Below are 14429 nucleotides of genomic sequence, written 5' to 3' on the forward strand. Positions count from 1 at the left end.
AATTTCGCGGCATACTTAGGAAGATCTCGCGCACACCAGCTCTAGACCGTCGGGTAAGACAGGGACACATATGAAGGGTGTGGCTAAAACTTTTGTTTCTATTGTGATTAGGGTAACAAAATATGGGGGTTTTTTTTGTCTAATCTTGTGGAACAAAATGGCGACCTTTGTCATAGCTGAAGTTTAATTCAGTTTATCCAAGCTAGGGTGATACTATCGCTGACAGGAGACATACGGGAAAAGCCAGCCGTGAATGAGTCTAGTCTAGCCATAGGATGAAAATGGAACCGTGGGCAGGACATTTAATCGCCCCCATTGTCGTAGGTGACCCGCCACTCTGAGGTAAGCCAAGGAAGAGGATGATGTTTTAGGCAGCAACAATTTATTTCATTTTCCAGAATATAAAACACCAAATTAGGAAACTTTATTTCATTAATATGTATTTAAAGAACATCAGAGTTAGATTCATTCGCGAGACCTGATTCAAACATAATCAATACCCGATAAAAATATAATCGATACTCGATTCAAACCTAATCAATACCTGGTTCGTACATAATCGATATTCGATTCAAACATAATCGATACTTGATTAAAATAATTTAATCAATACTTGAAGGCTCAGTTCATATATACAAGATTAAATAAAACATCAGGATATAAATAATCAGATTGTCTTCTTGTTATTTCTTTACCTGAAAAATACAAAGAAAGAAACATTTGTTAATTTGTCTATAATCCCATTGTCTCGCCACAGGTGTGCTTTCCCCCGGAGGTCAGGTGTGCTTTCCCCTGGAGGTCAGGTGTGCTTTCCCCCGGAGGTCAGGTGTTCGATGCCTGCATTGGCCGAGAAAGTTCATTTGGATTTTCCGACGTGGTTTCCCCTTGTCAGTGCAGTGGTGCAGGACGGAGGGCCTGGCAAGGACAGCTGTCTAGTCCTTCGGATGAGACGAAATACCGAGGTCCCGTGTATACATTGGAATGCACGTAAAAGATCCCTTGGCAGTTGGAATTCGATATAAGAGTAGGCGATAGTGCTGCTGCCCGGGCAAAATTTCCCTCATAGCACACTGTATGGCGTATGCCCGTCTTCATTAGCCCAGTATAGGAGCAGAACAGTAGGACGTTAAACCCCATTTCATTTCGCTTTCCCCCATCAGTAGTGAAGCATGGAGGGTCTGACAACGAACTGCGCCTAGACCAATCTGATTAAAATACTGATCCATATTTCGTTTCGTTGTAGTGGAAGGTAGCGTCAGGGGTCGTGCGAGCGGATCTTGAACCTGTGACGTCAGACATTGATTAATCAATCAGAGTTGACGTTTCTAGTGGCTTACCTATAGTTATGTGCATCGCACGCCAGGAACTCGCCGTAACAGAGCGTTTCACTGGCTAATCCCCCACTTCAACCAGAATGCGGGTTATATAGCAAGTCTTCCAAATCCAAGTGTTGTGAAGACAAATAAAACTATAAAAAACGAAACGTGAGCAAACGAATCTTGTTTGTGTTTTTGGATCGCTAAATTTTACATGTGGCGAACAAAGATGTATCACGGTGAAAAAAAGACGGTCAGGATTCCAAAATAGCCTAGAATCGAGATGGGGGGCTTTATTTTCATATTAGTTGTGTATAGGACCAGTCAGTAACGGATCGAGGACAGAGTCCGATAAGTATCCGTTATTAAAGTAACTAAGAAATTACATACCATTCACAGAGATTATCAGTGTTGCATCTGCTGCCAGGTGCGCATCTGCTACAGGCTCTTCCTGGTTTATAGGCTTGTTCTCCGATGACGTTACCTCTGAAAAATAAAATTACCCCCTTAAGCATTATTTCAGACGGTATGTATCATTTATCCTTTCAGCATAGCATATTATTAGTTTTAATTATTATATTTGAGTCATTTAATAAATTTTTGTTTTGTTCTTAGACTCTTCTCTGAATTATGTCTTTCAATTGTGGATCTAATTTTAACGTAAATGTTCTTTATATACGTGCATCTTTTGTTTCACGATGTTCTGTGATAATTGTTTTTCATTTTATGTTGTACCGCCCATTGAGATCTACGTTGATGTAATTGGCGTTTAACAATAGATATTATTATTATTATTATTATTATTATTCTCCTCGGCATTTGGAATCCGACGTAGAGTAGACAGAACGCTGATATCCGTTATAGCACACTGCTTTAGACCGACTCGTTCTGAAAAGTAGGAGGGGGGTTGGATGGCTGAATGGTTAGCGTGCGCGCGCTGTATCATAAAGTCTGTCATTGAGTCGACTGGCGTGGTTTCGAATCCCCGGTTGTACGTGGCAAGGAGTAGGGTCGCCTGTCCAACCTCGTGGGTTTTCTCCGGGTCCTCCGGTTTCCTCCCACTGCTAAAGACCCCTACGCGCAAGCAAATTATGTAAATAAAGTTAAACCATATGTTAGTCCCGAAATGACCTAGTTTGTGTCGAGTGGACGTTAAACCCCATTTCTCTTTCTCTCTCTCTCTCTCTCTCTGAAAAGTAGGCTGTTAATTCTCTTGTTATTTCATTGCTATGAATTAAACTAAAAAAAAGAGTCCTTTATTATACGCCAAACGGAGTGAGGTAACCATGGTCCAGTGGTTCTCAACCCCTTATTTGCCAACGGCACACCTTGGAACACATGAAAAAATGGCGGCACACCTGGCGAAATATATATGAAAAATATTTGAAGTTTGCAAAATAAAAACATGACAAGTCACAGACGGAATACAACCGTAGACAGAGACTAGTCAGACACATAGAATGACTCAAACTAAATAAAGAAAAGCGTAGTCAAATAGGTGGCTTCTTTTGTGAGAAATTTATTTAGTGTGCCATTCAAAATTTCGCGGCACACTTGAGAATCACTGCCATGGACATTGTATCTAATTGACAGATTTTAAGGAAACATTTTGTTGTTTTTTTCGGTCAGGTTTTATCTTTAACGGATGTTAATTAACAAAATGGATCCCCTACCCCTAACTCCCCTCTAAACAAGAACCACTCTTGAATCCTAGCGATTTGTTCCTGTGTCAGTTATAGCATCCGTTTAGATATGTTTTGTTGCTTATCCTTTAGGTTTGGTTAACGCATGTGGGTTAAAAAGGGCCCTTGCTGTCTAGCCGTTTGGATGGGACGAAAAACCGAGGTCCCGTGTACACATTGGCGTGCACGTAAAACATCCCTTGACAGTTGGAATTCGATGTAAGATTAGGCCGTAGCGCCGCTGTCCGGACAAAATTTCCCTTATAGCACACTGTATGGCGTATGCCCGTCTTCATTAGCCCAGTTCGGAGAAGAACAGTAGGACGTTAAACCCAATTTCATTTCATTTCACCGCCTTACTCTAAATTCTAGTGATTTAGTCCCGTGTGAGTTATAGCATCCGTTTAGAAATTATCACTTACGGAGGATCATACATGCAAGCAACCATCGACATGTCGTTACAGGTTTGTCTGGCACAACCAACTTCTCTTGTCTCAGCCCAAACAATCTAAAATAAATAAATATAAAATAACAGTTCAACTCTGTAACATCAGGTATATGTAATTATTGGCTACTCGACACAGACTAGGTCATTTCGGGACTAACATATGGTTCAATTCTATTTCTTGTGCGTAGGGGTCTTTAGTTGTGTGAGGAAACCGGAGGAATCAAAACCACGCCATTTGACCATTCAGCCACCCACACCCCCGCCGAGATATAAAGGCCTTATACTACTGCTTTGGGGCGACACAGTTATTCGCTGGAACTTGTTGCTAATGATACACACGGTACATCGTTTCTCGTTGTAACCGTCCGCAATACATGGAAACGGGATTCAATGTCGTAAATGTATGCACGAACCGGACTACTGCATCTTCAATAGATCTTCTTAGCTTAGCGTTTAACGTCCGCTTCCACCGAAGGTGATATCGCAGACAAGTTCATTTTAATGATCTTAGCGCACGCGCGCAGGGGTCTTTGCTGTGGGAGGAAACCGGAGTACCCGGAGTAAACCCACGAGGTTGAGAAGGCGCCCCTATCTCCAAGCCACATACGCTCACACCTGGGATCGAAACCACAGCCGCAAGCCAGAGGTGACCGGCCAACTAGAGGTCGAAGCGTGACACTCTAGACCACTCCACACATCTGATCAAACCCTTCACTTAATACCCCGCATATTCCGGCACTAATGTCGACTGGCTACTGACCCAGCTTGGAAGTCTATCAGATTTCTCGATTATCGTGAATACCAAGTCTCGCGCTATCCAGGTTCGTTCAATGTCAAGGTTTCCATGGAGGACGCCATGTTTGATTTGAGTGTGTTTGTGTCACAATCTCTGATTGTAAAACTCGCGGCCGTGGTTTCAGTAAGATTGATACTATGGGGAAATGTCCTATCTGGGGGGGAGGGGGGATGTAAGATGCTGCTTCTTGTAAACACGGACAAGGTGGAGGGGACAGAGTCCGAAGTCCCTATGAACTATGGTGTTATCAGAAATGAAATAGGGTGAACGTCCTACGTTTCTCTTCCTCCAGTCTCATGAACACACGGATCTTCAGGTTAGCGCGAGCAAGCGCCTTATTCACTGAACCGCCGCGGCTCCACAGTATTATAGCAGCGCCGCCTTGTTGGCGATACCACTTCGGTGGAAGCGGACGTTAAATAACATGGCTCAGCTAAAAGATGGATCTATATTGCGTTTCGTTTTTTACACTTTCGATGGCCAGAGGCCTTTGACCCTATGACGTCAGACATTGATTAATCAATCAGCGTTGACGATTCTAGTGGTTTACCCACAGTTCCGTGCATGGCACGTCAAGATTTCACCGTAACAGACCGTTTCATTGGCTAATCCCTCACTTCAACCAGAACGCGTGTTACATAACAACATAACATCAAGATCCTACTGTTGACGTTTCTAGTGGTTTACCCACAGTTCCGTTCATCGCACGCCAAGAATTAACCGTAACAGACCGCGTGTTAAATAACAACTCTTCAAGACCCTAGTGTTATGAAGGCAAGTAAAAGCGAAACGAAATAGGATCTGCGTTTTAATCCGATTGCGGTTCGTCCTTACCTGTGAATATCTGCATGCTTTGACATCAGTACAGGGGACGGATAGACGGAATTTATTTTTTTCATCCGCCCATCTTCCTACTGCTTCACTAATTAAACTGGTACCTGTATATTTTTCATAGATCATTGCATAGATAGCCCCATTGCCTTTATTAAAGTAAAGGCATGAATTTATTTCAGCCGCAGCTCGTTCGGCCAACGTTTCATTCCATCTCTGAAAAGACAAAAATTACAATAATTAGGATACATCAAAATGTTTTTTGTGTTTATATCGTCCGACTATACGAAACCAATAAAAACTACTAGCTTATGTCGTCCGGCTATACAAAACCAGTAAAAACCGCTAGCTTATATCGCCCGACGATACGAAACCAGTAAAAACCGCTAGCTCGTGTCGCCCGACGACACGAAACCAATAAAAACTACTAGCTTATATCGCCCGACGATACGAAACCAGTAAAACCGCTAGCTCATGTCGCCCTTCGACACGAAACCAATAAAAACCGCTAGCTATATGTCGCCCTTCGACACGAAACCAGTAAAAACTGCTAGCTATATGTCGCCCTTCGACACGAAACCAGTAAAAACTGCTAGCTATATGTCGCCCTTCGACACGAAACCAGTAAAAACTGCTAGCTATATGTCGCCTGACGGTAAGTAACCAGTAAAAAACACTAGTTGATGTCGCTTGACGATACGAAATCAGTAAAAACTACCAGCTATATGTCGCCTGACGATAAGTAACCAGTAAAAACAGCTAGCTTATGTCGCCTGACGATAAAGTACCAGATCACTTCGGAAGCGGTAAAACAGACCGTTAACTCTGTACCTTCTCCAAGTCACAGATAGCCCAGTTAGTTAAGTGTGATTTAATGGTGGAGAGCGAGACATTAAAGATACATTATGGGAGATTAGATAAAGAGCTGGCAGTTCTTACTATAATAGTTAAAAACTAACTAATGTAAAGGGAATTTGCCGAAATTTTCAGTCAAATTGTTCCACCCTGAACAGCAAATTCAAAGTCTAATGTCTCGGTTCAGAATGGAACAATTTGACTGAAATTTTCGGCAAATTAAGTTTACGTTATCTATGTTTTAACTATTACAGCGAGAACAATCAACTCTTTATCTAATATCTCGGTTCAGAGTGGTTCAATTTAACTAACATTTTCAGCATACCCTCTTTTCATTATCTAGTTTTTAACTATAATAGCGAGAACTGTCGACTCTTTATCTAATGTTCTATAATGTATCTTTAATCACATCAAATAACAAAAGGAACTATAAACAACTTGTATCGATGACGTCACTCACTCTTGTCGTTACACATACAAAATCAAACGTACCTAAAGTTTTAAACAGAAGACGGATGTTTTTGTTGAAAAATATACCCATGTCAGTACTTCTACACAGGGGTGGACTGAGCAGGAGTCTCTGTCTATGGTAGACTCGACTATGTTCAAAACATTCCTCGATCCGACCGGTAAAGCCCCCCCCCCACTCCTACCCTTCCATAGTGGTCATCGACTCCCCTGTCCATCCACACTTCTACAATACATCTTAATTAAGTAAAGCTTGAATAAGTGCAGAGGGAACGCACCACGCATAAACAACTACATAAAACAAACCCATGGACACACACTATACAACAATATTTCAAACAACAAATACATAGATATAATGGATCTAGCAGGGACTAGAGATACACGTTCACAACGACGTATATTTAAACAAAAAAATATTCATAGCTAACCATTTTTTTAAAAAAAAATGAGTTAAAACGCCAAATTAAACTAAAGGACATTATAAATAGTTTATTTGTCGAAAGTGATAAAACCACAGTTATTGTGGAAAATAATACATTAAAGGGCCAATCCCGATTATATTTTGGAGAATAAAACTGCTTAATTTTGTGTGAAAAGCCCCTAAAACTCCTTTCTTAGGGCCGAGCAACTAACTCAATATAGATGATACGTTTTCAAACAACTTAAACCCGCCAGTCTTCATCTGGAAATGGTGACCGGTGTTCCAAGCTGTATTATACGGTGTCTGGATAAAACCAGACTATTTTTATAAAAATAACGTGTAGGTAAAATTACCATTGGTTATCAAGTACAGCACATGTATCACACACTGTTTTGACCTCCAAATAATCGGTAATAGATTACCAGGTCATCCAACAAAAAAATTGACCGGACATCTAAAACGGGTTAAGTTTCTAGATAAGTGGTTTTGACGTTCACGTCCAAACGACTCAATATTAAATACACCATTCCTCTATATTTTTCTGCTTAAATTTGATACGTACACGGACTTTTATTTATTTCTGAGACTCTGTTAAAATCGTGATGGTCCTTTTAAAGTAAAAACTATTCATAGCTAACCATTTTCTAAAAATGGGGTAAAACGCCAGATTAAACTAAACGACTTTGTAGGTAGTTTAGTAGTCAAAAGCGATCAAACCACAAGTCTTGTGGAAAAAAAATGCATTAAATACAAAGATATTTTAGAACCAAAATGTTCATGACTGTTGCATGGCTGTTGTCTGTGCATTGTATGAACGATATTAAGCCCAATAAATAAAATAAAACCAGGAACGAACAATCCAAACCATTAGACAAAATCCGAAGTCCTAAAAAATCGGCATAGACGAAATAGTCTAATCAGCAAATGGACTGTTCGCCGTGAACAAAATACACGACAAACAGTGGTAACAGGTGCCCGGAAGAGTAAGCCTACCCTGCCTGGCGCCATACCCGCTGTAGCTGCACCCAAACTATTTTAGAAACATTTTGTTGTGGATTTTATAAACTTACCAAAACGTTCATGTTTGAAGTGAATGTTATGTCAGAACGATAGTGATTATGGTTCTCCAACACTCTAAACTTTTGTTCCTCACTGAGACCAAAGGAATAGCCGAGATGTAGATTTTCCAGGGCAGATATATGATTATTAACATACAACTCAGGGCCGTAATTCTGGTTGTTAAAAGCGTTGCTCTGAAAGCCTGTCATTCCTTGGAGATTATTGTGATACTGATGTTGTGCTGCAGTCTGTATTGGTAGACGTTGATGTTGTTGTAATTGTGGCTGTACTTGTAGCTGGTGCTGTGTTGATGGAAGTAGCTGCTGCTGCTGCTGCTGTGCCGTTGGGTGTTGAAGCCGTTGAGGTGGTGCTGGTGGCTGTTGAGGCTGTGACTGTTGCTGTGAGGATTGCTTTGGTTTCTGTTTTTGCGTTATTTGTTGTGGTTCTTGAACAGTATTTGTTGGTTTGGCTGGGATACTAGACGGCCTTTGCACATGGGCTACTGGCAACAAAGTTTCTTGGGTCGCAGCTTGTTGGTGGTGTCTGTTGGTACCAGATGCAACAACAGGCTGCTGTGAGATTGGAGACGTTGTAAAGCCTGGCAAAGAAGCTAGAAACAGTTTTAACCTATGCATATCCTCCGGGGAAAGTGTTTGAGAATTCGCTTTAGCGGCAGGACCTGAATTAGTAGCTGAAATTGTAGAAGACGCAGACCTTGTTCTGGAAGACGGTGGTCCATTGTTGACACTTCCTGTCGATTGAGCTGAAGTAAAACCCACCAAGAGCAACACAACACACAATTCCTTCACTGCCATTTTTGTTTGCTACCATCCAAGTTACCTCCTGTCCGCCTGAAAGGCTGTCTGAACATGTGGGTATTTTCTACTGATATACCCGTGAACAGACGCATTATTACAACTGGGTACAACATGACGCACAAAATGATGGATCAGAATAAACTGAAAATGGTTATTGTTTTGTGACCATAGCGATGATTCATAATTGGTTTATGGTAATTAATGCGTTTTCCTTCAGATGAACCAATTCCAACCAATGAACAAAGAGCTAATATTACCCTCCTATGCTAACAATAACCTCAAATATTCACCAGATCTGATTAACGCCCTTTGTACACCAAGAAAGAAATTGATGAGGGTATTATGTTAATTATGACGTATCTTTTATGTTGATTTATGTCTTAATGATCATTAATTGTCCTGGGGAAGGTTGTAAAATATTTATTTGACCTGGGGGTTGTACTCATCTACTTGTCTCCCTCCACCACATGGTGAGAGAGAAAACCTTTGAAATATTGACTCTATAAATTGTGCTTTCTAGAGTATAACCTTATGTTTCTAGCTTCTGCACACAGTTAGTGGGTGGCACCCCTCCCAATACATCAAAACCCACGTAAATTCAATCAAGGCTAAACATCCCCCCAGGGCCTCCGAGCCTAACATATTCGCAGGCCCGTCCTTAGTTCATCCCTGTTAATCAGTGCTTAAACCTTAACCGGTCTACGTCATTTTGACGCCATGACGTCAAGGGGTTAGGCTAAATAAAGGCTAAAGTGAAATATTTTGTATGTCTATTTCAAACGTCTACTGCCGGATAATTATAAGTGATAAGACTCTTGACACCAATAAAAAAGTTGAAGGGGATAAGTTGATCTATAATTTGCATGTTGTTTCTCGTTTTCTACATCATTTTCATCAGACATATCGTCTTCAGAATCGGTGTCAAGGATATAATCCGAGTCAGAATCATTCATAAGAATTTCAACCACTTTGGGAGTCTTTAACCGTCTCGACATCGTTAAAAAATTACATTTTTTGTCCAAAAATGTTGAACAAAGACATGTTTTTCTCAATGCCCTTAACAAGACAAGTTCCTGTCTGACACGCATGCGTGGCCATATCAATTAAATACGAAACTAAATACTCAAATGCCGCTTATCAAAAAAGGTTCTTACTGTGGTCGAGTGCGGTCGACCGTGATCACTTAGCTGTATAACGTTATGGTTACTATAGTCGACAAAGACCGGGTAAGGCGCTGGCAGACTAACCTGCAAGTCCTGGAGATTTGATCCCAGTGTCAGGCGAGAACGTACCTCGACATTTTGTTATCCTCTTTTCCCAATGCCGCTGGCACTTATAGGTGGACCTTAATGGGCAGCACTCAGCAGTTCAAATAAAACTAAAATAAGAGGTCCCTTGTACACATTGCCGTGCACGCAAAAGAACCCTTTTCAGTTGAAATTCCAAGAACCGAAATAGATATTAAACCCTTTTTGATTTGACTTATTTCACATCTGGTTTAAAACGCGGCTCTCCCGACAAAATTGTCGCCATGGAGTATTCCCGTCTACATTAGACCCCATTGGAGTCGAACAGTAGGACGTTAAAGGTCTTTTCGTTTGATTTATTTCACAATGGGTAATAATGTAAATAAATAAGTGAATATCGTGTTCATCTTGTTGAAAATTCTAAATATAAAAAGATAATTAATGAGCGAGAAATCAATTGATCATTATAATATAACATGCCCACGGCGTAACGCATACCGCAATACATGAGTGATGGAATAAAATGAAATGGGGTCGAATTTCTATTGTTCGGCACAGACTAGGCTAATGAAGACTGATGTATACCCCGTGCATGTAATGGAGGCAATCGGATTAAAACACAGATCTTATTTCGTTTCGTTTTTTTATAGTTCAAAATTTTGTCTTACTTGTTTTCAAAACACTAGGATCTGGAAGACTTGTTATGTAACACGCGTTCTGGTTGAAGCGAGGGATTAGCCAATGAAACGGTGTGTTACAGCGAGTTCTTGGCGTGCTCTGCAGGAAACCGTGGGTAAACCCCTAGAAACCTCAATGCTGATTGATTAATCAATGTCTGACGTCAAAGGTCGCGCCCCCCCCCCCCCCACTACAACTGGTGAGATCTTCCAGATCCTAGTGTTGTGAAGACAAGTAAAACGAAATTTTGAACTATAGAAAACGAAACGAAATAAGATCTGTGTTTAAATCAGATTGTGATATAGAGCAACACGCCATGGTTTAATTAAATCAGACAAACCATGTCAAGGGCAAATATTGATGGATGTCTTTTAAATCCGATCTCATTTGTATAAAACTGCACACTAAGATACAAAAAAATGTAGGCTATTTTGCGCTCATAAATTATTTTATAGTTCGGCTAAGTCAAGGACTTAAGTGAATAATTAGCAAATATCTATGAAAGTATTAATTAAGAGTGATCTAATGGTCGAGATCGAGACATTAAGTAATATACAGGAATAACACGAGGGACGTCAGTCACGAGTTGTCATTTCAATATATTACGCAATGTCTTAAGCTCGAGGCCATTAAACAACTTAAGGAACAGACACTCGCACGTGCTATGCAATAAAATACGCAACATTTCAACTAGTATAAAAGAATTGAGATTGGCATATTATCCCAACATCAAAGGTTGACGTCATATCTGTATTTTAACTATCATTAAAATTTCACTGTCAATGTTATGGTAAATAACACAACGGACAATTGGTGTGAAATAAAATGGGGTTTAGCGTCTTACGTTTATGCAATGAAAATGAAATGAAATGGTGTTTAACGTTTTACTGTTCTGCTCCGACTGGGCTTAAGCAGTGGACACATTAGCCGAATCATTCGGCCGAATCGTTCGGCCGAATCAATCGGCGCCGAATTTTATTCGACCGAATGGGTGGACACACTAGCCGAATGCTTCGCCCGATTCACCAGTCGATTGCATCACCTTTCATGTCACATGATTAAACATGGCGGCGTCTATGTCTTCAAACTATCACGTGACTTCTCGATATGAGTGGTGATTTGCTAATGAATTATACATTCGGCCGAATGCTTCGGCGAAGCGGACACACCAGGCGAATATAATTCGGCCGAATATATCAAACCTGTTTGATTCGGGCGAATCATTCGGCCGAATGACAGTCGAATTTCTAGCGTCTGGTTATTCCAGTCTACATACGCCGTTTGATTTGGTGCAATGTGTCTAGCCTCGTCCCTCGAGTCTCTTGATACATCTGGGGCTAAAGCGCATTATGGTACACGATTCGTGTACCAATGGTAAAATGTTTATTTTGTCTTAAATATTGGATATCAAAAGCTCATCTTTTTCCGGTAAGATCACAACATGAATGTTGATTTAATTTGACAAATAATTCGTGTTTTCAATGTTGAAGATTTTGGATAATATTGAGTTAGAGACTTAGCTCCTTTAATCTTTAGCCTGGTATATTTGAGTTTTACACTCTCTACTGAACCTTTATTCTAGCATTTTTGAGCTTTAGACTCTCCATTGAACCTGTATTCTAGCCTGTTTGACTTTTACGTTCTACATTTAACCTTTATGCCGACACGTTGAGCTTTACACTCTCTAGTTAACCTCTATTCTAGCATGTTTGAGCCTTAAACTCTATATTTAACCTCTATTCTAGCTTTAAACTCAATAGTTGACCTCTATTCTAGCATGTTTGAGCATTAAACTCTATAATTAACCTCTATTCTAGCATGTTGGGTCTTTAAACTCTATATTTGGGAGTTTCAACAATTGAAAATTAAAACAAAAACAAATAAAGACTCACGACTACATTCATGTTAGAAACTAAGTCGACATCTGCACGTTCTTCGTTAACTTCTCGTATAAAGACTCTTTTCTCCAGTTTGGTAAAATATTTTATGGTATACTGTTGGCGTGATTGCTGATTCCTCATGATTATCGGTTTGGTTGGTGGAGGAGTAGGTGTCGTAGTAGGAATACGACGATGCAGAGGAGACGGGTGGGACTTCGGATAATAATTATTCGAATGGTATGCAGGCTTGGTATGCTTTTTCACAGTTGAATTAGCTAGTTGTGGTTGCGGTGGCTTGGCATTTTGTATGTGACGATGGGGTTGTTGTGGTGCTGGGCGATACTGCGGGTAATTGGAGTAGGTTCGTTTTGTGCCATTTGCAGCTACGTTACTCGGTTTCGCATGATTGGAATTTACATGTGTAGTTGTTGTAGCAACATTAGTCGTTGTAGAAGCTGTAACCGGTTGCGTTGCAGAAGCTGTAACCGGTTGCACTGATCTAAGTATACTTAATAGCTGATTCATGGTGGGAACGTTTGATACTTGACCTTGTCCTTTGTTATTTAGCATCTGTTGTGGAGATGATATGGTCTGTTGAGCGTTGGTAGTAGTCGGTGATGTACCCGTAACCCGTCGTTGTGGTAGTGGAAGCATCTGTCGGATGTTAGTGTTTGGTTGTGGTGAGGTAACATGGTGATGTCGTGGTGGTCGCACAGTCAAAGGCACTGATGCTGTAATCCTAGATTCACTTTTAACGCTCCCTGTGGTATTCAACGCCTCCATTAAACTGCTGGAAGTTGGTTTTAATTTTTTAGCACCCTTTGCTCCAGTAGTCAAAGGCACTGATGCTGTAATCCTAGATTCCGTTAGAGGTGTGGACGTTGGTTTGGTATTAGCATTAATTGGTATTGGGTCAGCCTTTTTAACACCTCCTGTTCCGATAGCCAAAGGCATCGATGCTGCGAAAATCCCCAATTCCTTCAGAGAACTGGAAGTTGGTTTGCTATTAGCATTAAATGGTTTTGGGTCAGCTTTTTGAACACCTCCTGTTCCAGTAGAAATTGGCGCTGATGTGGCGGTAATCCCCTGGTCTTTTAGAGCGGGGGACGTTGGCTTTGATCCAGTTGTTGCTTGTGCCGGATCAGCATTGTTAACGACTCCTTGTCCACTAGTTAAAAGTGCTGATATTAGGGAGTTTAACGCCGGAGAGGTTTGTTGTGAAGTTCTCGTATTTTGTGATGTTTGCTTATTTGTACTAGGATTCTGTACAACTACGCATTCAACCACGCACGCACAAATCACAAACAAGCCGATCAACTTCATCGCCATCTTGTATATCCGAATGGTAGATCTAAAATGAATTTCACTCTACATTCAGCATTTCAGAGCACAGTCGACGAAAGAGATGAAAAAGCGATACCTTTCACTCCTATATATATACAAATGTATCTGTTAATTAAGCTCTGGGCTATAGTATTACTGACAATGTTAAATACGGAAATACATTGACTGATTTATGACAGTGGATGTCTCCAAAAACAAATCAAATCTTCGCTGTTTCTGGCAGTTTAAAAAAATTGTGATATTTATGTATGGACGAACACAGCCTATACAATCACACATTGTCTTTCAGGGTTTTTTTTCCGTCAAAATGGATCATACTTTTTATAAAAGAAAATGTTCATTTTGTGTCTGCCAATTTAAATACTTTATCTGCCAACAATGTGTGATAACAAAAGGCCTCTTATAAAACAGTTATCAGTGCAATATAATATAAATCCTTCTATACATAATACCGCAGTTTTGAAATGAAATGAAATGGAGTTTAACGTCCTACTGTTCTGCTCCTATCGTGAGCTAATGAAGACGGGCATACGCCATACAGTGTGCTATGAGGGAAATTTTGCCCGGGCAGCGGCACTATCGC

General features: G+C 40.5%; 1 protein-coding gene across 3 annotated transcripts in view; it reads right to left on the reverse strand.

Moving 5' to 3' along the window:
- Positions 1 to 376: 376 nt before the first annotated feature.
- The window catches only part of LOC126819691 (SCP domain-containing protein 1), a 33603-nt gene continuing 19550 nt past the window's right edge, over positions 377 to 14429 (reverse strand). For 2 of the 3 annotated variants that reach the window (XM_050547883.2, XM_050547881.2), the window contains exons 2-5: positions 5077 to 5289; positions 3421 to 3506; positions 1707 to 1802; positions 377 to 695 (exon numbers count right to left, since the gene is read on the reverse strand). In XM_050547883.2, coding sequence (XP_050403840.1) covers positions 692 to 695; positions 1707 to 1802; positions 3421 to 3506; positions 5077 to 5289 — 399 coding nt within the window. In that variant the 3' untranslated portion in view covers positions 377 to 691. Of the gene's footprint in view, positions 696 to 1706; positions 1803 to 3420; positions 3507 to 5076; positions 5290 to 12514; positions 13908 to 14429 lie in introns of those variants that run through there. The other variant, XM_050547882.2, reaches the window with a different exon arrangement.

The sequence above is a fragment of the Patella vulgata genome, chromosome 4 (assembly GCF_932274485.2).
Source record: "Patella vulgata chromosome 4, xgPatVulg1.2, whole genome shotgun sequence".
Classification (NCBI taxonomy): Eukaryota; Metazoa; Mollusca; class Gastropoda; family Patellidae; genus Patella; species Patella vulgata.